The sequence below is a fragment of the Centropristis striata genome, chromosome 19 (assembly GCF_030273125.1).
Source record: "Centropristis striata isolate RG_2023a ecotype Rhode Island chromosome 19, C.striata_1.0, whole genome shotgun sequence".
NCBI lineage: Eukaryota > Metazoa > Chordata > Actinopteri > Perciformes > Serranidae > Centropristis > Centropristis striata.
In genome coordinates this window covers 5,624,220-5,649,814 of record NC_081535.1, presented here as the reverse complement: position 1 = coordinate 5,649,814, position 25,595 = coordinate 5,624,220, and the positions used below count along the sequence as shown (strand labels likewise).

The 25,595-nt window shown below is 34.6% G+C and overlaps 1 protein-coding gene across 1 annotated transcript in view; it reads left to right on the top strand.

Annotated features, from left to right (window-relative positions):
* The window catches only part of il11ra (interleukin 11 receptor, alpha), a 94,546-nt gene extending 73,162 nt beyond the window's left edge, over positions 1-21,384 (top strand). Inside the window, exons 6-12 of the mRNA XM_059357618.1 lie at positions 140-303; positions 4,339-4,502; positions 6,332-6,476; positions 8,167-8,259; positions 13,830-13,935; positions 14,853-14,932; positions 16,161-21,384. Of these exons, the coding sequence (XP_059213601.1) occupies positions 140-303; positions 4,339-4,502; positions 6,332-6,476; positions 8,167-8,259; positions 13,830-13,935; positions 14,853-14,931 (751 nt within the window). The 3' untranslated portion in view covers position 14,932; positions 16,161-21,384. The remainder of the gene's footprint in view (positions 1-139; positions 304-4,338; positions 4,503-6,331; positions 6,477-8,166; positions 8,260-13,829; positions 13,936-14,852; positions 14,933-16,160) is intronic.
* The last annotated feature ends 4,211 nt before the right edge of the window (positions 21,385-25,595 follow it).

The following is a 25,595-nucleotide window of genomic DNA, read 5'->3' as shown; positions in this document are numbered from 1 at the left end:
CTGAAAGCTGCCTCACCACGCTTAGTTCTTGTTGTCTAGTTTCTGTAGTTTCAAAAAAACAAACTTAAGTTGTCCTTAACCCAACAGAATGCAACCTTTTTACCTTTTTTCACCTTTTTTTTTTTTTGTTTGTTTCCAGGGGGACGGGTCAGGAGTGGAAGCCGTGCGTGGTGGATGTGACCCGCAGGCACTGCGACGTAGACCAGCCCGCTTTCTGGCAGTCCATCCACACCCTGAGGATCACAGAGACCAACGCCCTCGGCTCTGAGACAACATCTTTCCGCATTAGGTTACATGAGCTATGTAAGATCACATGAAACACACACACACACACACACACACACACACACACACACGCACACACACGTGTTTAAGCTGCATTTTAATGACATATTTTACTGTTTTACTCTCAGTGTGTAATATCTAGGGATTGGCAAGCCAATTGTACATGAAGTTGGTTCTCCAAATACTAACTTCCTTAAGCTTTTTTAAGGAAAATAGATTTAAATAGTATATTTTCAGAGAGATTTACATTATTTTTGTCTTTCTGGTGATGTCAATAGGTCTTTTCTTTTTTTCTTTTTTTTCTTTTCCTTATCTTTGTGAGGGCACTCGGATTGGAATAGTGAATTCCTTAGCCCCTCACCCTAACCCTAACCTTCACCATCACAACTAAATGCCCAACCCTAACCCTAACATAAGCCTAATTGTAACCTTAACACTAAAACATAGTCTGTGACAAGCTAAAAAAAATGTCCTCACTCTGTTGGTTAAAAACGTGTACCGGTCCTCACTATGTAGGAAGTACAATAACACACATAAATATAGAATAAAATAAAAATAAAATGCACTGCCTGCATAAAATAAAATATGCATGTCACAAAATCATAAAATCAACACTCTACGTGGTGTCAAATGCCAAAGAAAAGAGGTGGGTTTTAAGAAGAGAAAATATTTTTATTGAAAAATACAATAAGAAATTTCCAATTACAGTACAATACAATTATCCTTTTCTTATTTTTTATACATATATGTACATGTAAAGTCACGTATACATACACAAACGAAAATGAACAAAAAAACTCTGATAAAATTGTAGAGGAAAAATAAATAGATAAATGAAATAGGAAATAAAAGGATGCCATTTGTGAAAAAATTGACTGTACTTCCTCTTAATTTATATTTAATTTTCTCAAGCCTTAAAAAAACATGATAGAAAGATATTTAGCAGACTTCCAATGTAACAATGATAAACATCTTGCAAGTAAGGATGTGAAAGCTATAATATCTTTTTGCATAGACTTGAGTGCAAGTGAGGGGTTAGGAATCCCAAATATAGCAATAATTTTAAAATGAATCCTAAAACGCACCATGTTTTTCTTGTTTTCAGTGCTCCATACCCTAAAACAAGCTATACCACTATTCAAAAGTCACTGTTATGATTGGCTGGCGATATTCCTGGAATAATAATGACCTCAATTATTTTGTTCTGCTGCTTCTCCGTATATGACGTTCTTGTGGCTCTTGAGCAGATTCAGCCGTTCTCAGCATCCTTGAGACGTCTATAAATCAGCTTGTGGACCTATTGAAAGATGCTCACTGTTTTTTCTCAACCTCTGCATACCTTTTATCACAGGAGTGTGAATAAGCTTGAATGGACAAGTATGAGTCACAGCAAGGTGATTTATAAGCAAAGAAAAAAAAACTCCCTCACCGTCTCTACACTGAAGATTAATGGTCAGGCTGCAGAGAAAGTGGAGGCACAACTGAGGACAAACTCACTTTTAAAACTAAATTTAATCATCTACTCAAATGTCAGCAATGCCTCTTCTTTCTGAGGAATCTCCTGTTGAATTACTATTGAATCATCTTGAACTTAAAAGCCTGGTTTGGTGCTTTAAGCCCTCTCAACAAAATAACTAAGAGAACTTGGCTATGATGGCATATTAGGGCCAAGTATGAATAAAAATAAAAATAAAAATACAAACCCGGGGGGCGGGGGGAGGTAAAATTTTGAGAAAAAAGTTGCAAATTTACTAGATTAAAGTGGCAAATCTACAAGAAAAAAAGTTGCAGATTTAAGAGATTTAAAGTGGCAAATCTGTGCAAAAAAAGTTGCAAATTTCCGAGAAAAAAGTGGGAAAAAAGCAACTTTTTTCTCGCAGATTCACCACTTTAAATCTCATAAATCTGCGCATTTTTTTCTCGTAGATTTGCCACTTTAATCTCGTAAACATTTTTCTCAAAATATTACCCCCCGCCCCCGTCCATATGTTTTTTACACATTCTGGCTGTATGTAATATCCTCCAATATTCTCTAGGGTTGAAATTTGGATTTTGCAAGTATTTCAATGAGTGCCCTATTAAGGGTTAAATGAGGAGTAAAAATCATTATACTGGACCAAGAACTAACCACAGCAGACAAACTAAAATTAAAGGACCTCAGATACCACAAACACTTCACAACCAGCCGGTAATTAGTGAGTGTTTTCTCTCACAGACAGTAAAAGCTTCAACATTATGATCCTGGAGAACTTTTAATCTGGAGGATTCAGCCTTGAATGTGAGGCGTTTGTTTCCATCTCAACATAATTATTGCATGTGAGGAAGAGCAAACATGGCTCTGGTATTTTTTGCTGCAAAAACTAATTATTTAAAGCTGCAAGAAGCAGATTATTTGAACTATGACGCCCAGTAATTTACCTTCAGGTTGAAGGTTGATGATGTTGCCGTGACATTTAACAAAAAAACCAGGTCACATGGAGCGCTGCTATCAACTTCACTCCAAAGTACAGACTTGAAACTTTCTCCCAGTTTTTGTTTGACATTCCTAGCTCATGTAAAACCAAAGATATGATAGTTTAAATTTGATAGTACAGAAATATTTTTGAGCGTTGGTGTAGCTCTCTGTGTCATTTTGCACATAGTTTGTTTTGAAGAGTTGCAGCTAACAAGGAAAAAATGTATTTATGGGACTTTTTTGTATATAGTTTTACTATATATTTAAATTTTTACCTTTTTATATGTTCATATTTGCATCCTATTTTTACATTTTCAGATCAGATTTCATGATTTTTGGGTATTTTTGGGCTCAACATGTTGATAAAGTAGGTTAAAGTGAGAAAATAACTGTCAGATCATATAGGTGAAGAAAAAATGGATACTGAATATGGGTATAGTAAACATTTTTTATGTGGTACATGAAGAGCAAAATCAAAAGTATTCAAAATAAACGGACAAAATAGGCTCAGACCCCAGAGGGTTAAAGAGATAGGTCAGATCTTTTTAAATTCGGTCCACAATCAGTGAATTACCTGCTGCAGATGGTGGTCGAATGTGGATGGATGAGTACCTTATATACCCACTTTAAACACAATCAGAACTAACCCTTTAATTCCTGTGTTCGCTTGGGTGATCACCCTATTTATTATGAATTTATGGACATTTTCAAGCACCCTTAACCCCATTGGTGGACGTGAAGTTGTTTTAAGCTGCACAGTTTGTTGTCTACTCTTTGTTGTTTCCACTCTTTGTTGTATATCTGGTTTTGTGTTGTTTGTCTGTTTTTTTACACAAATTGAGATGCTAGGGGATAAATAAAGTTAAGCTGAATTTGAAGTTAATTTGAAAATAGTATTTTTTTAAATTACAGTTGGGATTAAAATACATCAGAAAAAAGCAAACCAGGTGAAGAAATTCTGCATTAAAGCTCTGAAGTCCAGGAGATTTTGGTTCAAATTTGTCAACTTCCTATGCATTCGTTTCTGTCTCTGTTCAGCATCTTTTCACATGCATGGCTCCTTTTTCTCCACACAAACTTGGCTATCAGTCTGATTTTTCATTTTATTTTAATGAACAAAGTATGAAGCTGCCAGGAACCCAAAATACAAACAAAAGACACAGGTTTCTATGGAAATGTACCATTTTTTTTTTACCATTTATACAAAAAAAACAGCAGAAAAAAAAAAAAATAATAAAACTACAAAACAGTCTATTTGCATGTAAATTAAAAAACAGTAATAGTTTTCATTGTAGAAAGAAAATTCACATTTAAAAATGGTCTAGAAACATAAATGTCACACTGTGAAAGCTCCTATGATTGAACTTTAACTGGCTTTCTCAGCTTGTCTACATATCATATGTAAATAAAGTTATTACTGTAAATAAAACGTGTATTTTTAATAAATAGATGGACTCCAGAGGGTTAATGTTCTTTGGTTTGATCCGTTGTATTTTGCTCTGTTTTATTTGATACATAATCTCTTGTTGTCTTTTAAATAGTTTTCAAATCATAGAGGAAATCTCACTTTCTTTCTTTCTTTGTGTCTTTGTTTGCAGTGAAGCCCGACCCTCCAGAGTCCCTGCTGGTGAAGGAGCTAGAAGGCTATCCAAAGAGACTGGTCGTCTCATGGAACTTACCTTCATCCTGGCCAGATTATGATGCTTTCCCCCTCATGTTCCAGATCAGATACAGGCCCCAAGGCTCCATGTACTGGTCAGAGGTTAGTGGGCCAGCTTGAAGGTTTCACTTTGATGTTGGTTGGTTTGAAGTTAACTTCTGCATCTTGTCAAATGATTTAAACAGGTTGTATTAAAGAAAAATACAACTATAGTTTCCCACATTATGCCAGCAATTCAAACTAATTTTTTGTACTTTTTATCACTAACTGTTATTTGTTACAAACACAAACGATGGTATTTCTAAAACCCAAGCCAATTATAGCACATACTAGTAAAAACTAGAAAGAACATATCAAAATATTGTTTTAGAGTAAAAAATCATGAGGCAAAACGATTAGCTTTTCTAACGGGGCATCCCCCCTCTATGTAGTGATGTCCAAATGAAGCTTTATGAACCATTAGTTGTATTTGATGGCACTCTTTGTTAAAAGAAGGCTCAAGGAACGGCAACACAGTGTGCTTCTAACTATTTGTTGAGCAGAATGGGCTCAGAAAACATAGAAAATGGTTCATGAAGCTTTATTTGGCCATCACTAATTTTAACAAAAATTTGTCATGTTTAGATTAGATTAGATTAGATTAGATTCAACTTTTTTTCAAGTACTAGGACAACAAAATGCAGTTCAGCATCTAACCAGAAGTGCAGAGTAGTAAAGTGCAAGGTATTTACATATGAACAGAGTGTATAAATATAGTGCAGGTATGAATTAGATATGCTATATTTTATATACAGTGAATGAATATATTATAAGAAAAAATATACAGTAAAGAATGTACAGTAAAGCAGCAGTGCAGGTAGATGAATGGATAGTAATAAATAGTCATAAATAGTCTGTATCAGATGCATTTGTAGTCATCTAATTTCAATGTTTTTATAACCTGTTTTCCTTGGAGTTTTGCTTGGCTTGTCACTCAGAACACACAATAATGCTTAAAAAAACACTTAATACACACAATAATGCTTAAAAAAACACTCAATACACACAATAATGCTTAATATAACACTCAATACACACAATAATGCTTAAAAAAACACTCAATACACACAATAATGCTTAAAAAAACACTCAATACACACAATAAGGCTTAAAAAAAACACTCAATACACACAATAAGGCTTAAAAAACACTCAATACGCACAATAATGCTTAAAAATAACACTCAATACACACAATAATGCTTAAAAATAACACTCAATACACACAATAATGCTTAAAAAAACACTCAATACACACAATAAGGCTTAAAAAACACTCAATACACACAATAATGCTTAAAAAAACACTCAATACACACAATAATGCTTAAAAAAACACTCAATACACACAATAAGGCTTAAAATAACACTCAATACACACAGTAATGCTTAAAAAACACTCAATACACACAATAATGTTTAAAAAACACTCAATACGCACAATAATGCTTAAAAATAACACTCAATACACACAATAATGCTTAAAAAAACACTCAATACACACAATAACGCTTAAAAAAACACTCAATACACACAATAACGCTTAAAAATAACACTCAATACACACAATAATGCTTAAAAAAACACTCAATACACACAATAATGCTTAAAAAAACACTCAATACACACAATAAGGCTTAAAAAAACACTCAATACACACAATAATGCTTAAAAAAACACTCAATACACACAATAAGGCTTAAAAAAACACTCAATACACACAATAATGCTTTAAAAAACACTCAATACACACAATAATGCTTTAAAAAACACTCAATGCACACAATAATGCTTAAAAAAAACACTCAATGCACACAATAATGCTTAAAATAACACTCAATACACACAACAAGGCTTAATAAAACCCACTCCCTGTCCTTTCTCCACCATCAGATTTACTCCGAGGAGAGTCCAGTCCTCATCCTGGACGCCCTGGCTGGACACCTCCACCAGGTCCAGATCCGAGCCCGTGACGAGGTGAACTCTGAGAGCCAGTGGAGTGAATGGAGCTCCCTGTTTCTAGTCAGGCCTTGGGAAGGTCAGTGAGAACATTTACATAATGTTAATGTCCAAGTCAAAGTCAAAGTTTATTTTCAGAGCACATTTAACCCCTTAACGCCTGCTGTCGCAAATATGCGACAAACCGTTTGACTCAGTCAACCAGCCGAGATAGCGTCTGCATTCCCCCAATGCCGGTTGAATACCTGCTGTTGCAGGTTTATATAAATAAACGAGGGTGAATAAATAAAACATTGTTTTTTCACTGTTATATTACTGTGTTATTGTTATCCTATTATTGACCATTATGCCTGCTGTAGCAAATTTACAACATACCAAATTGACCCCAAATTGACCATTATGCCTGTTGTCGCAAATTTGCAACATACCAAAATTTCTATTTATTTTTTGTGCAAAAGTGAAATTAATAATCTCAACATTATTTACCATCTACTTAAAGGCAAAAACACACATAAAACATTTTTTTATATACAGCTATATAAATTCAGGCGTTAAGGGGTTAAAAAGCAACAAACATGGACAAAAATACCAAAAGAGAGAAGAGACGATATAATCATGTCTAGGGGTGTGCCATATCGTATCGTTCATGATAAAACCGGTTTATTTTTTATATGATAAACAAAAAAATGCATATCTCGATAATGGCAACATTACTATTTCTTGACATAGTGATGTCAAAATAAAATTATAAAAATGTTTATTCACATTTTTTATGTTAAATCTTGACGTGAAAAGTAACTTAAACTGGCAGCTAAATTTAGTGTAAAGAGTAAAAAATACAATATTTGCCTGTAAAATGTAGTGAAGTGGAAGTATAAAGTTACATAAATGGAAATACACAAGTTAAGTACACTTGAAAATTGTACTTAAGTACAGTACTTGAGTAAATGTACTTGGTCACATTCCACCAATGACATTTGCAGTATAATTATTATTTATATATATATTATATATATTATTATAATTTTTATTATTTTCTAATGCTTCCATTTCTCACTGGAGAGTCAAGAGTACATTTTTTGTATTTGGCAACTGTTGAGATTTGCAACAATTTAGATTTATGGTTGATTTTTATTTTGTTGTACGATTTTTATTTATACAGACTCTAAAATATTTTTTAAAAAATCACACTTTCTATATATTTTTCAGTATTTTGTCGTCAAGAATATTGTTATTGCAGAAAAAAACATGAACTATTGCCCACCTCTAATCATGTCATATATTTTAAACATGTATATTGTATCTGTCCCTATCAAATAAACCATAAATAAAGCAAAAATCAAGCAAAGAAAAGAGCTGTGTCTTATCAGGGCTGTATTTGACTGTTAGTCAGTGAAAGGAGGACGTTAAAGAAGAGATATTATCTCTTTTTTTTGGCGCCCAGGAGAAATATTGCAGCTGAATTTTGGACTCATTGGTCAGTAGGCGAGATGAAGCTGACTAACTGACTCCTACATAGACTGATTTGCCAATAAAAAGGCCTTCACATCCTTACAAAACAAGATTTATAAAAAAAAAAAAGATTTTACAGATCTTTGGTGGAAAAACAGTTATTTTCTCAAGGCTCATGTATTCACTGTAAATGGTGCTTTTAGATTAGATAAGCAGTCGTTTTTAAGCCTTTAGCAACACACTTTGTACTTTTCTTCATGTGCCTTGTCATCACTAGAAATCCCTTAAAATGTGTGTATGTGTGTTTTTTAAAACAGCCATCCCTGAATCTCCAGACGAGCCTCCACCATTCCCAGATGACTTTTTCCCCTTCAACACAAAACCTGAAACCTCCACCGCAAAGTCACACAGTAAGTTACTTATGTATATTATATTTAAATAATTGCAATGTGATCGTGTTAAGGAGCAACTAATACTTTATGTGTTCATGTTTTAGCTCAACACTAGTAAAATTACTGTCAATACTGTAATTATGAGCAGGACTTAGGGCTGGGCGATGTATATCGATATAAAAAATAAAAAAGACCATATCGCATATATCGATATAGTTCAAATTTACATAAAAATCACTTACAGGATTAAAATTCAGAACATAAATGAATATAATATTTATGATGAGGACTGGTGTTGATTTAAAAAAATAAAGTATGAAACGAGAAAATAATCACGTAGAATATTCCTAAAGTTTGATTTTGGAAAACACTTGGTTGTATGAGTGTGTTTAAGTGAAACCAGAGTCAAATTTCTTTTTGTTTGAGATATTTTTTTTTATTTAAATGTGCACTTTATGGAGCTTTGATTTGAAAAAAAAAAATACCCCTGTTGTTATACAGTATTTATGTTCACTTAAATAAACGGTTTCAATAAAACTACCTGTGACATGTCATATTTGGCTTTGACTGAACATTTACTATATATTTACGATATATATCTTATATCGATATTCAGCCTAAATATATCTGGATATGACTTTTGGTCCATATCGCCCAGCCCTAGCAGGACTGTTACTTCTTCCACTCCAGATGTTTCTGCCACAGTTCCCAAACCTGCTACTGTTACAGTTACTACTACTGCTAACAGTACAATTCTATGCTACTGCTACTATTACTTTAATGAATACTGTGTTTAGTACACCCACTGCTACACTACTATCATAATACTTTTACTACTGCTGCTATGAGTGCACACTGAAATTAAATGCACCTACTAAATCGTACTTAATATCATTATATAAAAGCCAAAACATCCATTATCTCATTCTGAGGTGAAATTATTAACGCAGTTATCAAATGTTGAATCAGGTTTGAAGCAAGGCTGTTCCTTTCTTCTTTTTTTTTAAATCGTAGCTAGTCAAACAGCAGGTTGAGGATATTTTTAGCCCATTATTTGGCACCAACAAGAAGCTGCATCAGTCATCAATGCAGCATTACGGCGTTATTTACTGTTATTAACCTCTATATAGAACAGTACAAGCACCTTGTGCCTGGCTTCGTCACCAAATTACATCTAACTGCAGTAAATTGTACCTGCAGGGTATTTTGTTCTCTGCAATGTGCAAAAGTTAAGTGCTTAGCAGCTCACATACACACGGGCAAAAACATGGGAAAAAGCAGGCTTTAGTAGCAGGTAGGGCTGGGTGATATGGACCAAAAGTCATATCCTGATATATGTAGGCACATTTAAAAGCAACAAACATATACGACACGGGTCTCAAACTTGCGGCCCGTGGGCCAATTGCGGCCCTCGTGACGATATTTTGTGGCCCCCACCTTTTTTTTGGTAATTTTGTGGGGGTTTTTTTAATAATTTTGTGTCTTTTTTTATAATTTTGTGTCTTTTTTTATAATTTTGTATCTTTTTTTGGTAATTTTGTGTCTTTTTTTGGTCATTTTGTTTCTTTCTTTAGTAATTTAGTGTTTTTTCTGTCATTTTGTGTCTTTTTAGTAATTTTGTGTCTTTTTTTGGTCATTTTGCTTCTTTTTAAAGTAATTTAGTGTTTTTTCTGTCATTTTGTGTCTTTTGTTTTTTTGGTCATTTTGATACTACCTCCAGCGGCCCCCAGGTAATTTGAGTTTGAGACCCCTGATATACGATATATATATCCCAATATTTTTATCACTAAGTGAGAGCAAATGTTCAGTCAAAGTCAAAGCCAAATATGACATGTCACAAGTAGTTTAATTGAAACCGTTTATTTAAATGAACATAAATACTGTATAACAGCAGGAGGACCTTTTTAAAAAAACAGCTCCATAAAGTGCACATTTAAATAAAAAAATATCTTAAATAAAAGCCGCAGCTTGCCTGGACCAAGGATCACAGTGAAAGTTTGAACTATATCGATATATCGTCACCATGTTAAAATATCGCCTAACTCATTTTTTTTTGCAGGAAACACAAAAAACTTCACCAAAAGTGTAACATATGACATTTATTGATCATTTCACTCAAAAAGGATGTAACAAAGGATGGCTATTGGCATAGTAATAACACTGTGTGTAAATTATGTAACTTAAGAGAAATAAATGACTTAGGCATTCTTTTGAACATGCCTTTGTGACTTAAGCAAAATATGGTAACACTTTATTTTGAAGGTGTCTACATAAGAGTCACACAAGCCTGTCAGAAACATGACATGACAAGTATCATGAGCATTAATGTTACTTCAAAGTGTCATTAATGTTCATGACACATCCCATGTCATGTTTATGACACGCTCATGTCACTCTTATGTAGACACCTTCAAAATAAAGTGTTACCATATCTTGCTTAAGTCACAAAGGCATGTTCAAAAAGTTTCCTAAGTCACATTTTATTTTGACTTAGGCATAATAAATCCGCTTAAGTCACACACTTGACATAGGCTATTATCTTAAAGGGGTAAAATCACATGATCTGATCAACTGAGGATGTAGCCGATTTTACCATAGGTGGCTATGAGGAGATGATTTAGGCAAAAAAAACAATTTTGACAAAAAATTACAATTATTTTAACAGTGGGACAATATGCGATTTGGTCTAATTCCATATCACATTTAAAAATACATCGACATATCTTTTATATGGACATGTCGCCCAGCCCTAGTTGCAAGCATGCACATCTAAAATATGCACGTGCAGGATACACACACACACACACACGTAACCATGCACAAACACACACACACCCTAATATAGTATATGCAACGAGACAATTTGACAGTTTTGGCAGTAGAGTCGAGGCTCTAGGTCTCCCTGACTGATGCTGTCTGATGTGATCTGGTCCTCTGTGAACCACATGTCTTCTTCTGTTGTATGTGTGTGTTTCCATTGTCATTTGCACAAGTGCTCATCAATCATGTATTTTTATTGTAACGTGTGTGTGTGTGTTGCAGTGCTTTGTGTCACGGTTCACATTCAGCGCTGTGTTGTCTTGTTTGTGTGTGTGAACCAGAGTTGTTTACTCCTCTCAGAATGATAAATGCATGTTTGTGTGAAAGCTAAAATGGCACATTTAAAATTAACTCCCCACCAGAGAGTAATTAAATCAGAGAACACACACATCCCGCTATTTTTTTCTCTCTCTCTGTTTTTGGTCTCGGACAAACACAAACACAGAAGATGAAAACAGTGCGAAAATTATTATTAAATCCATATTTTTTCACAGGTTTTTGCTTTTGATGAATTATGACAACAATCCAGAGATTATTGTCTATTTTATTCCTTGAACATGTTTTATGTAAATTAGCTTTCAGTTAAAGTAATCACTAAAGACAGAGCATTGAAGTTTCTCTTAGTTAGAATTCCTTCAGAGTTTATTATTCAGGAGTTTTTTTTGTTTTTTTTTAACCAAATAGTTTAGTCAAATTATCCATTATCCAATTATCTCATCCTCTCCAATACAAACAAAACAGTGATTAAAACCAGTTAAAAAAATACTAAATAAAGTACTTTCATGTTGCAAATCAGTGTTTCTCAGTTGCTGTTTGGCACATCAGCAGTTTGTTCCTCTGATAATTTAAGATCCAGATGTTCAGCAGGTTTTTTACTGGGAGCTAAATTATCTGCAGAGGTCTCCTTCTCTCCATGACAAATGGACACAATAAATGAAAAACTGTGTTCTTCTGATGTTGTTTGCTTAACTTGTTCATCTGATAACTGATCCTTCATCCAGTTAGGGACCACCCTTGTTTTTTTCTATTTCTTGTTCATTTTAATGTCTGGTACAACTAAAGGTACATTTGTCTTGACAAATATAATGATAACAACAAAAATAGCCCATAAGAGTTTAATTTAAGAGCTGATATCTGGCCATTTTCCATGGTTTCCTTGATAATGATTTTTGTTATTATCAAGAAAACCATGTTAAATGTCTAGATATCAGCTCTTAAATTAAACTAATGTTCTATTTTTGTTGTTATCATTATATTTGTCCAAACAAATGTACCTTTCGTTGTACCAGGCATTAAAATGAACAAGAAATTGAAGAAAACAATATTTTGTTCCATGACTGTAGTTAAAAATGACCAAGATCTAAAAATAGTGTGTTGTAAAAGTGTGGCTTTAAAACTGGATAAAAATTCTCCATTTAAAAAAAAAAAAAATCTACATATTGTCACACTGTTAAAATAGTCATTTTCTGTCAAAATTGGGGTTTTTTCCCCTAAATCATCTCCTCATAGCTACCTATGGTAAAATCACCTACATCCTCAGTTGATCAGATCATGTGATTTTACCCCTTTAAGATAATGGCCTATGTCAAGTGTGTGACTTAAGTGAATTTATTATGCCTAAGTCAAAATAAAATGTGACTTAGGCAATTTTTTTAACATGCCTTTGTGACTTAAGCAAGATATGGTAACACTTTATTTTGAAGGTGTCTACATAAGAGTGACATGAGTGAACATAAACATGACATGGGATGTGTCATGAACATTAATGACACTTTGAAGTAACATTAATGCTCATGATACTTGTCATGTCATGTTTCTGACAGGCTTGTGTTATGTCTTATGTAGACACCTTCAAAATAAAGTGTTACCATATCTTGCTTAAGTCACAAAGGCATGTTCAAAAAACTGCCTAAGTCATTTATTTCTCTAAAGTTACATAATTTACACACAGTGCTATTACTATGCCAATAGCCATCCTTTGTTACATCCTTTTTGAGTGAAATGATCAATAGATGTCGTATGTTACACTTTTGGTGAAGTTTTTTGTGTTTCCTGCAAAACTTGAAAAAATTTGTTAGGCGATTATTTTATCAGGGTGTCTAAAACACCAGTCTTGTCATTTTCACACATTTTAATGTTAAAATATTACTGATTATACTTTTTGCTATACTTGTTTTTGTTACAAAGTTGTATGTTGTTTATTTCACCACACTTTGTCTCCATCTTTTCCCCCTCGTTCTAACTCTCCAACCTTTCATCACTAAGCTCTCCTCTAACTCTCGCTATAATGCTGCGTTCGATTGCACTCGGAACTCGGAAAGATCCGAGTTGGAAATTCCGACTTCCGAGGTAAATGCGTTTCATTGCTCAACCTCGGAAAACATGACCGACCACAGCAATTTGATGTTTGTTTGGATGTCTTTCGAGCATTTAGAAATTATTCTGGGGAAGTAAATCAGCTACCTGGTACAACATACAGTTAAATGGTTGGGTCCTCTCTGGGTCTAAATATAGGGTGGAATTGTGGTCTGCAAATACTTAAGAGACAAAAATATAATGATCCTACCGGAATTCCCGAGTCGGAATCCAGAGTTCAAGGGCCGTTCTATTGCACTTTTCCGACTCGGAGGTCTGATCTTTCCGAGTTCCGAGTGCAATCAAATGCAGCATAACTCTCTCTTTCTGTCTCTCTACCTCCCACCCTGCTTGTGTTGTTGTTGTTGTTGTTGACCTCCCCTGTTGTTTTCTCCCTCTCTCTTCCCATTCAGATTCTGTGCATCCTGAGGATGAAGGTAATTTGGGTTTAGTGATTCTGCTGGTTTTGTTCTCCGTGGTCATCCTCACCACCGTCCTTTCCCTCATCTTTGTCGTGTGGTAAGACACACACACACACACACACACACACACACACGTATCCCACATCCACAGGCCACAGCTGTGTGGCCTGTCTCTCTTTCTCTGTATTTGAATGAGATTTTGTTGTGTTTTTTAACCCATAAGAACCAATGGTGACACCCATGTAACAAACACTTAAAATCTTCTAGAATCTCACATATTCAGCTTTATGCTTCACATTAACTCATTAAATCCCCTAAGCAAGACTGTTTGACTATGTTACTGTGACAAGAAGTGACTTTTCCAAAATGTGCCTGTGAAACAGAAATGTGAAAAAGTAGCTAAATTCAAAAAGCTTATTTTTTGTTACTAGGCTAAGTTTAAACCCATTTAACAATTCCAATCCGTTAATAGTTTGTCCTGTATTGTATTTAACTTGTTCTGACCATATTTTCTGAACAAATTAAAGTCACAATTATGATATATGTAATGTAGATACAAACAAAAAGGCAAATGGGTTATTTGTTTTTATTTTTCTATTGATTTATCATTATTTTGTTACTTAAAAACAAATCTGAAAAATAATTTGTTGTTAAACAGCACTATTAATGTCACAATTTTGATAAATGTTGTGGAGATGCAAAGAAAAAAGCAAATTTGTGTCTCTGTAAGCTGAAAATGTGTCTAGTTTTATTTTAAAATAAGAAATATCATAAACATAAATACCATAAACGCCCAATGCGACACATATGTCACATCACAGATCTTTATTTACATACATTTAGGGGTAGTATTTTTGAAAAAAACATCATAAATGTGTTTTATGTGGTCCACTTGATCTTTGGTATGTCCCCCATAATTTTTAATTTAAGGATAACTGCATCTGGGTTCTTATTGGTTAAACAATGGCATTTTTTAAATTCTCTTTCCTGATATATTTGTTTGTATATTTCCAGGGTGAGACAGAGGCGGCGCGACCATGTGACCAAACAGGAACTCACCTCTATGGTCAAGATGAAGTCCATGCCAATCTAATGTAAGACACAAAGTTTTTAAGCTCATTTGTCTTTGTCTCTTTCGCATTTCGTGTCCAATGTAATTTTTCTCACATTTGTCTTGCGGGACATCTGTTGTGAATATGTCGAGTTCTTACCACACATGGAGACTCATGTTCTTAGTTTAGCTCGTTTGGCAGATAGTTTTAAACCTCTGGATGGCGACCAGCCTGTGCTGCGAAAGATATAGAATTAAAATCCTAATTAAGTGTCACTTCTGTCAGATTTATGAGCGCCACAAAATACCCTCAAAATGAGAGTTAAGTCAGTGAGAAGAGCACAGTGAGAACTGAAATGGTTCAAAGTGCTGCTATAAACAACATTCAGACAACCCTTCAAAAGTCAGCCAACATGTGATTATGAGCCTAACACACACACGCATACACACACTCATGCACACATGCACACACACACACACACACACACATGCACACACAGATTATAACCCTCTAAGTATGCTGCATATCTCTCATTCAGCTCTGTTATTTAAGTCTCTACTTCCAAGGCAGTGCTTAATTACATTATGATTTATACATGTTTGTTAAAGTTGCCTTTTTTCTTTTTTTTTCACATCCTTTCTTTTTTCTCTTCTCTTCTCTTCTTCTCTTCTTCCCTTCCCTTCTCTTCTTCCCTTCTCTTCTCTTCTTCTTTTCCTCCCTTCTCTTTTCTTCTTCTCTTCCCTTCTTCCCTTCTCATCTCTTCTCTTCTTTTCTTTTCTTTTCTTTTCTCTTCTCTTCTCTTCTCTTCTCTTCTTCTCTTCTTCCATTCTCTTCTCTTCTTCCCATCTCTTCTCTTCTTCTCTTCTTCCCTTCCCTTCTTCTCTTCTTCCCTTCTTCCCTTCTCTTCTCTTCTTCTCTTCTTCCCTTCCCTTCTTCTCTTCTTCTATTCTTCCCTTCTTTTCTTCTCTTCTTCCCTTCTCTTCTCTTCTTCTCTTCTTCCATTCCTCTCTTCTTCCCTTCCCTTTTCTTCTCTTCTTCCCTTCTCTTCTTCCCTTCTTCCCTTATCTTCTCTTCTTCCCTTCTTCCCTTCTCTTCTCTTCTTCTCTTCTCTTCTCTTCTCTTCTTCCATTCTTCCCTTCTCTTCTCTTCTTCTCTTCTTTTCTTCTTCTCTTCTCTTCTCTCCCCTTCTCTTCTCTTCTTCCATTCGTCCCTTCTTCTCGTCTCTCCTCTTCCATTCTTCCCTCCTCTTCTCCTCCTCTCCTCTCCTCAGGTTGATTTCAAGCATCTTCTCAGCATCAGCCCGTTCTAGGGCTCCCCTCAAGAGTCAGCCTCTACCACTGTAGCAAGCCGACCATCCACATTTCACTACATCACCCAGAATGCATCAGCCAGGGTCCAAATGGGACCCAGGACCAGGATGAACCCATATAAGGAGCTTTGTGGAGTAGGGTAACGTTACCCAGTATATAAAAGCTGACTGAAGGGGAAGTTCTGCAAGACTTCCCTGGACAAAAACAGTTGGGCAACTACACTACCCATAATGCAACAGTGTGTCCATGGGGACAGCTCTGTTCACTTCAGCAACTTCACTGCAGTTCAGTCCTCAGCGGACTTTAGAGGGACACTGCATCAGGACAGTTCATTCACAATCAATGCTGCTTCAGGTGGACTGACTCCTCACACTTTTCTTGAGAGGAGCAACATTTTTTTTTACTTTTAAGCAACAACAATTGCAGTTAAGACAGGAGATGCAGCTGCCAAACAGGAGAACATAGGTTTTTTTTTCTTTATTTTGTGGGAAGATTGCTGTCTTCTCCCACCCAGAACTCCTCACATTTGTTTTGTGTTTTTTTGAGAGTCATCGCGAGAAGTAACAGATTAATGTGTGTCCGTTATTACATCGACCGACCGACCGACTCAATGCTGTGAAGGAAGCATAACTGCCAGTCTCTGTGTGTGCATCTGATGCCAAAGCAGCAACTACGGGCATTAATGATCTCAGCTGAGGGGGCGGGAAGGTTCCTGACCTGAGGGGTGGACACGGAGAACCAGGTCCAGGGTGGGCGGGTTGGGTTGTCTAGACTTTTATTTCATTTATGATGCATGATATGCTTGTTTTGTTGCCTGGTGTCTTTAGCACAGGTGATCGTTTGTTTCTTTTTGTTGTACCTCTCTTTATCCATCCATCCACTTTTACTGAATGTGTGAGAGAGAGAGAGAGGGAGGGAGAGAGAGAGAGATTAGAAAAGAGATACCGGCCTTTCACAGACCACCAGCATTAAGATATTACATAGACACTCAGTAGCGTAACTGTATCCCAAATCGGACCCCGTTCGGCTAAGATTCCATCAAAATTTCACATTAACTTCTAATATAAATGATCATGTTTTGTTTCCAATTAATTCAATGGTGTGAAACTAAAGTCTAACTTCTTATCTGTCTAACCGTGTATTGTTTTAACCGTGTAGGTTAGCTTCGGATTTACCAGAGTCAGTGCCGGTGAATTAGCCGTGTGCTAACTGTATCCCAAATCGGACACCGTTCGGCTAAGATTCTATCAAAATTTCACATAAACTACTAATATAAATGATCATGTTTTGTTTCTAATTAATTAAATGGTGTGAAACTAAAGTCTAACTTCTTATCTTTTGAACCGTATATTGTTTTAACCGTATACGTTAGCCTCGGGTTTACCAGAGTCAGCTAAAGGATGCTAACGCCGGTGAATTAGCCGTGTGCTAACTGTATCCCAAATCGGACCCGTTCGGCTAAGATTCTATCAAAATTTCACATTAACTTCTAATATAAATGATCATGTTTTGTTTCCAATTAATTAAATGGTGTGAAGCTAAAGTCTAACTTGTTATCTTTTGAACCGTATATTGTTTTAACCGTATACGTTAGCCTCAGGTTTACCAGAGTCGGCTAAAGGATGCTAACCCCAGTGAATTAGCTGTGTGCTAACTGTATCCCAAATCGGACACGTTCAGCTAATATTCTATCAAAATTTCACATTAACTTCTAATATAAATGATCATGTTTTGTTTCCAATTAATTTAATGGTGTTAAACTAAAGTCTAACTTCTTATCTTTCTAACCATATATTGTTTTAACCATTTAAGTTAGCCTCGGGTTTACCAGAGTCTGCTTAAGGACGCTAACGCCGGTGAATTAGCCGTGCGCTAACTGTATCCCAAATCGGACACCGTTCGGCTAAGATTCTATCAAAATTTCACATTAGCTTCTAAAATAAATGATCATGTTATGTTTCTCATGAAGTGGTGTGAAACTAGAGTCTAACTTCTTATCTTTTGAACCGTATATTGTTTTAACCGTTTAAGTTAGCCTCTGGTTTACCAGAGTCGGCTAAAGGTAGCTAACGCCAGTGAATTAGCCGTGTGCTAACTGTATCCCAAATTGGACACCGTTCGGCTAAGATTCTATCAAAATTTTACATTAAGTACTATTATAAATGATCATGTTTTGTTTCCAATTAATTAAATGGTGTGAAACTAAAGTCTAACCTCTTATCTTTTGAACCGTATATTGTTTTAACCGTATACGTTAGCCTCGGGTTTACCAGAGTCGGCAAAAGGACGCTAACACCAGTGAAATAGCCGTGTGCTAACTGTATCCCAAATTGGACACTGTTTGGCTAAGATTCTATCAAAATTTTTACATTAACTACTAATATAAATGATCATGTAATGCTTCCAATTAATTAAATTGGTGTGAAACTAAAGTCTAACCTCTTATATTTCGCACCGTATATTGTTTTAACCGTATACGTTAGCCTCGGGTTTACCAGAGTCGCTAAAGGACGCTAACGCCGGTAAATTAGCCGTGAGCTAACTGTATCCCAAATCGGACATTTGGATCTTCTCGCTGTAAAACATTGTGGGCTGCTGATTATTTCGGGGGAAATTGGATGTTTCTGGGTAAGCCAAATAAATATCACCGTTATCAACCATCGCTATCAACACACCTGGACCTTTACAATAAAATACAGTACAGTAAAAATACATATGTACTTTTAAGATCGTCGCCCCAGCGTCTTTACTGTTTTCTCTCATCAGATTTACTTCGGTATTGTAATTAGACATGTAAATCTCCATGTAGATAAATGAAATTTCACACGTAGATTGTTAAATATATATAAATCAATTAGGTGGTGGCGATCTTATTCGAAATGACAGTGAAAACAGATGTGTCCGATTTGGGAAACAGTCTCTTCAGACATTCAGCTGTTCAATTTCCTTCCTAAAATCCACTCATGCAACTAACTTTGAAGAGTGACTTAACTCCAGACTGAAAAGCAGGTTTTTGCTGCGCTTTATTGCTTAATCCCTGTTTCACACTCAGCACCTTTAACGGGTGTGGTGTGATGTGGTCAACAGTGAGCTTGCTGTACCTGTTAACACACCCAACAGTGATGTCACAGTGTCCCAGTGTACCTTTTACATCACTGCAGAAACTCTGTCTGCCCCCTCTGGTAGAGAGAGTCATTACAAAAGCAATGTTCATTTATTAGTAAAGTCAAGCTGCACTCAAGCTTTAAACCACTGGAGGTCAGCAAAACAGGATTTTCAGGAGGGGTTGAGTTATTCTTTAAAATCAGGATGGCAAATCTTTCCATCTGAGCAGCAAATATTTGGCACTTAAATGACAATCGAGCATTACTGATCACTATAGTTAGTTACTATAACCTCTTTTTTAGTTGATAAGACTTCACAGTGTTGATGTAAGTTGTTGGTTCTTCTCTGGTGAGACTTTATTACCTGCAGATTAGAGGGATACAGTAACAAGGCATTAATTTAACTAGACACAAAAGCTTATTAAAGTTCTACTGTACCAGGGGTCGGCAACCTGAGGCTCTGGAAACAAAATTATACGAAATGAAACAGTTATTTCTTTAAGATGTACGATTTATTGATCTCCCATGGGGGGAATTCAGGTGTTGCAGCAGCACAAGTACAGAGTAAAACAGATAAGATAATAAAAATGGAATAGCATAAAGATTTTAAAAAACAATTAAAAAGTATAAAATAAAAATACAAACAAACAACCACGACCAAACTAAAAAAAACTAGTAGTGCAAGCATGTTAAAGTGGCAGTGAAAAGGAGAACATATGTGCAATGAGTTGTGCATTTCAGTCCAGTGCAGGTTTTTAAAAAATGTTATACAATACAATATAATAAAACTTTATTATCCACCATGGTGGAAATTTGCCTTCAGCTCACCATAAAGATACAGAATTTTATTAAAAACATACAGCAGTTGAGAATGCAGTTAAAACAAAGAAGAAGAAAAGAAAAAGACAACATAGAATAAGACAAGAAAAAGACAATTATATACATTTTAATGTTCATTTATCATTGGTGTAGGCCCAAAGCAATATGCAAAAATGTGTCACTTATATATGACATTAAAAAATGTTTAAACATTTTATTCAACAAGTCTATGGCCCAGCGCCTTAAACTCTAAATTTTGCCAATTTCAAGTGTAGTTTTTTGCATTGCTGCATTCTGACAAAATGCTCATCACTATTAGTAATGTTAGTAGGCTAATTTAGACTTAATAGGCTGTTTTATTTTCATTTTAAGGCTGAAAATAAGGTTTTTGCGCCTCCATTATGACATTTTTTCTCTTATTTTGGCTCTTTCATTAGTAAAGGTTGCCCACCCCTATACTATACTTATAAAATCAAAGAAGAAAAAAAAAGAGTTTGTAGATAAAAAGGTAGAAATGCAACATAACAAGCCAGGTCAAATATGTGATGGTAAAAAAAGAAAGAAAAGATTAAGCACTTTGTTTTCCATCAGAGTAATTTGAGAAATTACCTACAAGTCCTTGGGAAACTGCTCCTCAGAACAAGTCTCAGACATGTTGAAGGTGTAAATGGGAATGAAAATGGAAACAGAAAGTGCAGAAAGATTGTTTTGTGCAGCTCGCAGCTAACTTTGACATTTGTTCTTTTCACATGGTTGAGTGGGCTCTTGAGCTACCAGAATGAAATGTTCTTCACCAGAACACTGAAAAGAAAATCTCCGTGACTGACAAATCAGCAGATACAATTTTTTTTTACCAGTCAGAACTTCACCAGCTGCTCAGTTTTTCAGTGGAAGCTGGGTTTGTGTAGCTGAATCACAGCGTTTTGGTTGGTGGGTGTAAACACGAGAAGAAGCACCAACACTATTATCTGACAAGAGCGACTCGCTCACTGGACTCGTGTCTCACGTCCCACCGACTCTATGTGGTAATCTCTGGGCGGCCATACTTGCCCCAAATACCTCTAGTACAGTACAGTGTATCTGGTTTAATTTTGCTTTTCTTCTACAAACCTTGTGTCCAGTCTGCAACAGATAGAAATCAGAGGCTCTACAGGTGCATCTCAATACGTTAGAATATCATAGAAAAGTTCATTTATGGCAGTAATTCAGTTCAAAAAGTGGAAATAAGGCATTTCATGTCTTAATGTATTTCATTTCGTCCATCCATTCTCGTCCGCTTATCCGGGGCCGGGTCGCGGGGGCAGCAGGTTAATCAGGGCATACCAGGCGTATTTTTTATTTCTTCTAATTATAATGATTATGGCTTACATTTAATGAAGACCTAAAATTCAGTGTCTCAAAGAAATAATATTACAATAGACCAATTTTTTTGGGTCTGAGCCTATTTGCCCTTTATAAACCACATACAAAATGTTTACTATACCCATGTTTGGTTTCCATATTATATATTCTTTCAGTACAACAATTTCAATTTAATGTACTTTATTAACATACTGAGCCCAAAACTACACAAAAATGCATGAAATCTGAAATAAAATTGTACTATTAATTACAATAAAAACCACAAATATGCTCAGTTAACTGTTTTGGAGCTGTAAATGTAAACATAGATTGCAAATATGAACATATAAAGATTAAATTCAAATATAATACAACTAATAAATTCCGATAAAAACATGTATATTTATAGGAATAGTGTTAGCTGCCTGCCTCGTCCCATCCCACTTTTACGCTTAAATAAATATTTTTGTAGCCTACTATCAGATTTAAACTATCATATCTTTGGTTTTACATGACCGAGGAGCATCAAACAAAAAATAGATGAAAGTTTCAAGTCTGTAATTTGGAGTGAAGTTGACAACAGAAATCCAAGTGAACTGGGTTTTTTTTAACGGCGATTTGAAAACGTTGCATGATCTGATCACAGACCTACTAGAAATACTGGAAATGGACTTTTCTATCATATTCTAATTTATTGAGATGCACCTATACATTTAAAAAAAAGTGTTTCTCTTTCTGTTGGTTGGGTGGTTTTGTTCTGTTGATCCAAAGCTGTGTAGTTATCAACCAACTGATTGACTGACTGTGTAGTTTGTATCAGAAATACAAGGTGCACCTGAGTCAAACTTCTAGTTTGACAACTGTATGTTCTCTCAAGCTAGCTCCACATATTATGCATGGATCCAGTTGAAGCTTTTTTTTTTGTATATTATTGTGTATCACACTTTAAAAAAAAAATACATTTCATGTATGTTATTATAAATGATGTTTATATGTATGTAGAGAAAAAAAAACATATTCTATGGGAACGTTTCACAGACATGGTTTGAATCAGTCAGATAAATTAGACTTTAATAGTCATTTTACACTTCATTATATCATATACAATTCAATTATGAAACCCATGAGAATAAACATGTATCTAAATAGAAAATAATCTAAAAATGTGTTCAGTCAAAAATCGACATACTAAAGTATGACTTTTTTTTAAGGGGATCATTTTTGGACATCCCATAATATGGTGTTTTTACGCTATTTTTGAACTAATTATACTACCAAATGTATCAACAGACTATGATTGACCCATTTGAAGCATTTTTAGACATTTTAAAATTTGACCATTTTCAACAAAAATCGACATATTATAATATGGTGTTTTTCTGTCATTTCTGGCCATTATATGCACTAATATGTATCAATAGACTATAATTGACCAATTTGAAGCATTTTTAGACATTTTAAAATTTGACCATTTTCAACAAAAATCGACTTATTATAATATGGTGTCATTTCTGGCCATTATATGCACTAATATGTATCAACACACTATAATTGACCGATTTCTAGCATTTTTAGGCATTTTAAAATTTGACAATTTTTAACAAAAATTGACATACTATAGTATGACTTTTTTTTTAGGTGGTCATTTTTGGACATCCCATAATATGGTGTTTTAATGCTATTTTTGGACAAACTATAATACTATGTGTATCAACAGACTATAATTGACCAATTTCTAGCATTTTTAGACATTTTAAAATTTGACAATTTTTGACAAAAATTGACTTTTTTTTTTGAGGGGGTGATTTTTTGACATCCCATACGCTATTTTTGGAGAAACTATACTATCACATGTATCAACAGACTATAATTGACCCATTTGAAGCATTTTTAGATGTTTTAAAATAAAAAAATTTGTTCAGTCTAATCAGAAAAATTGGCATTAAATATTCAGTCAATAATCCCCAAAAAATCTGATGTTCGTGACTGAGGATAATCCGTGTCTGAGAACCTTCCAAGCATTGTGTATTTGTGTCTTTCTCCCCAGTTATATGAAGCTGTGTTACTGTACGATTACTGTATGGACAATGTGTTTACTGAACTCCTCTTCATCAACTCGCTTTACTTTCATTTGTTCAGTTTCATGTATTTCTCTGCAGTCAGATGAGTTACGTTTCTTTTAATCTGGCAATTTTTTACAAAGAAAGTGTTTCATTATGATATTATATTTGACAGAGAGCTGATGGTTAAATTGGAGTAAGATGTGTGTAGATATATATATATATATATATATATATATATATATATATATATATATATATGTATATATATATCAGATGGGTGTGAGCTATAAAGTGAGTAATAATCTAATGTTTTAGAGCTTGTGAAAACAAAACAATTTCATGTGGAGAAATTATCTATTAACAATTAAATTACATGAGTAATTCATTCTAGATTTGGAAATTGTTGGCAATGGATGGGCCAGTAATTAATGAATGTTTTTTTGTTTTTTTATCATAATATTATTACCTCCAAATATTGAGTCACCAATCATTTCCTTCAATTCTTGTCAGTTACACTGCCCTAAAAAGTCTAACTGCAGCAAGTACATTTTTGGTCAGAATTGAGTTATAACTAAAAAAATGAACTCCTTGATGTCTGTTTTATTTTATGACAAAGTTTTAGATTTCAATTTTGCTTTATTTCAGAGAAATAATGATATAAAAACCACAAAATGCAACTCAAAACAAAGCACTTAACACGGTCTGTTTTGGATATATATATTAATTTAGACATAAAAATAATAGAAATGATAAGTTTATTTGATAGGGAAATTATATTTTAGCCTTATTATAATTTTATCTCACTGTTTTACTTCATCACTATCTACATAATAACATTACTTTATGATATGATGTCTAAAAAAAGAGTTTTTAAACGCTTTTAAATACATTTATAACGAAATCAATGAATCTGAAGGAAGACGACAACATTCTTGTTACTGCACTCTGCTTTTGCATTAATATTAGAACCTTTTACAGCAAAACCAGAGTGCAATAACTAAATTTTTGGGATTAAAGGTTAAATTAATTATGATTTTTGAGCATAAAAATGACATCATATCACTTATCTACCTATAACCCATTTGGCTGGCCAGTTAAAACACGTTAAAAAACTTTAAAGCAGTTTTTCTTAGTTTTTCCTTTTGAGTAGTTACTGCAGTTAGACTTTGTAGGGCAGTATAGTTTCTGCATATTAAATTCATTTTTCCATGCTTTTCTAGGCCTTCTAGGTCTGGTTGAAGTGACCTTAATCAAGATAATGAGCATTACTCATTATATCCAAAATATTATATACTGTATGCTTTTAATAACCACACAGTTTACTAATATAGTAAATGTGAAAATCCAGAGCTATAACTGACATGGGGAGAGCCATTTTTCATTACTGCTGGGTTTCACGGGTAACAAAGTCAATATTTTTCCAATGTGAGCTGTCAGAAATTATTTTTTCTCCGTTTAAAAAAAAGAATATTTTTACGATACAGTTTTCCAAGTCAAAATTTTCTAAACCATCCATCAGATTGAGTTTTCTGTGGGCCACGTGCAGTATCAGTGACTGTTTCCACCGTGTCCATCCTGTATTTGAGGTTTTTTCTCTTCGTACGGTGTGTAACTATAGATTACCACCTTTCTGTTTCACTCTCGTGGTGTTTTTCTCTTTTTGTGGATGCACTTGTGGTATTCTCAGTCTTTCTATGTTCCTCTGCAGTATGTGATGGCAGATGGAGCCTGTTGGTTTTAGTTCCTAAACCTCAAATTACACTCAGGCATCCATTCTCAGATGTACATAGTCTTTTTTGTTTGTTTTTTGCTTTTTTTTTTTTTTGCTTTATGTGTACGACAGATATCACCATAAGCTGTTTTTTTTTTCTTCCTGTCCTTGTATGTGTCTGTGAAATAAATACTATTTTATCACACGTTTGAGGTTTCCTTCTTTTTAATCAGAAACAAATATTTTTATCTGCTTTTTCTGTTGTTTATTGATCATTTAAAATGGTCACAATCAGTTGTGATTTTCAAATATTGATCAAATTTCCCCTGAAGCCTGTTGCTCTTATTTCGAAAGCTT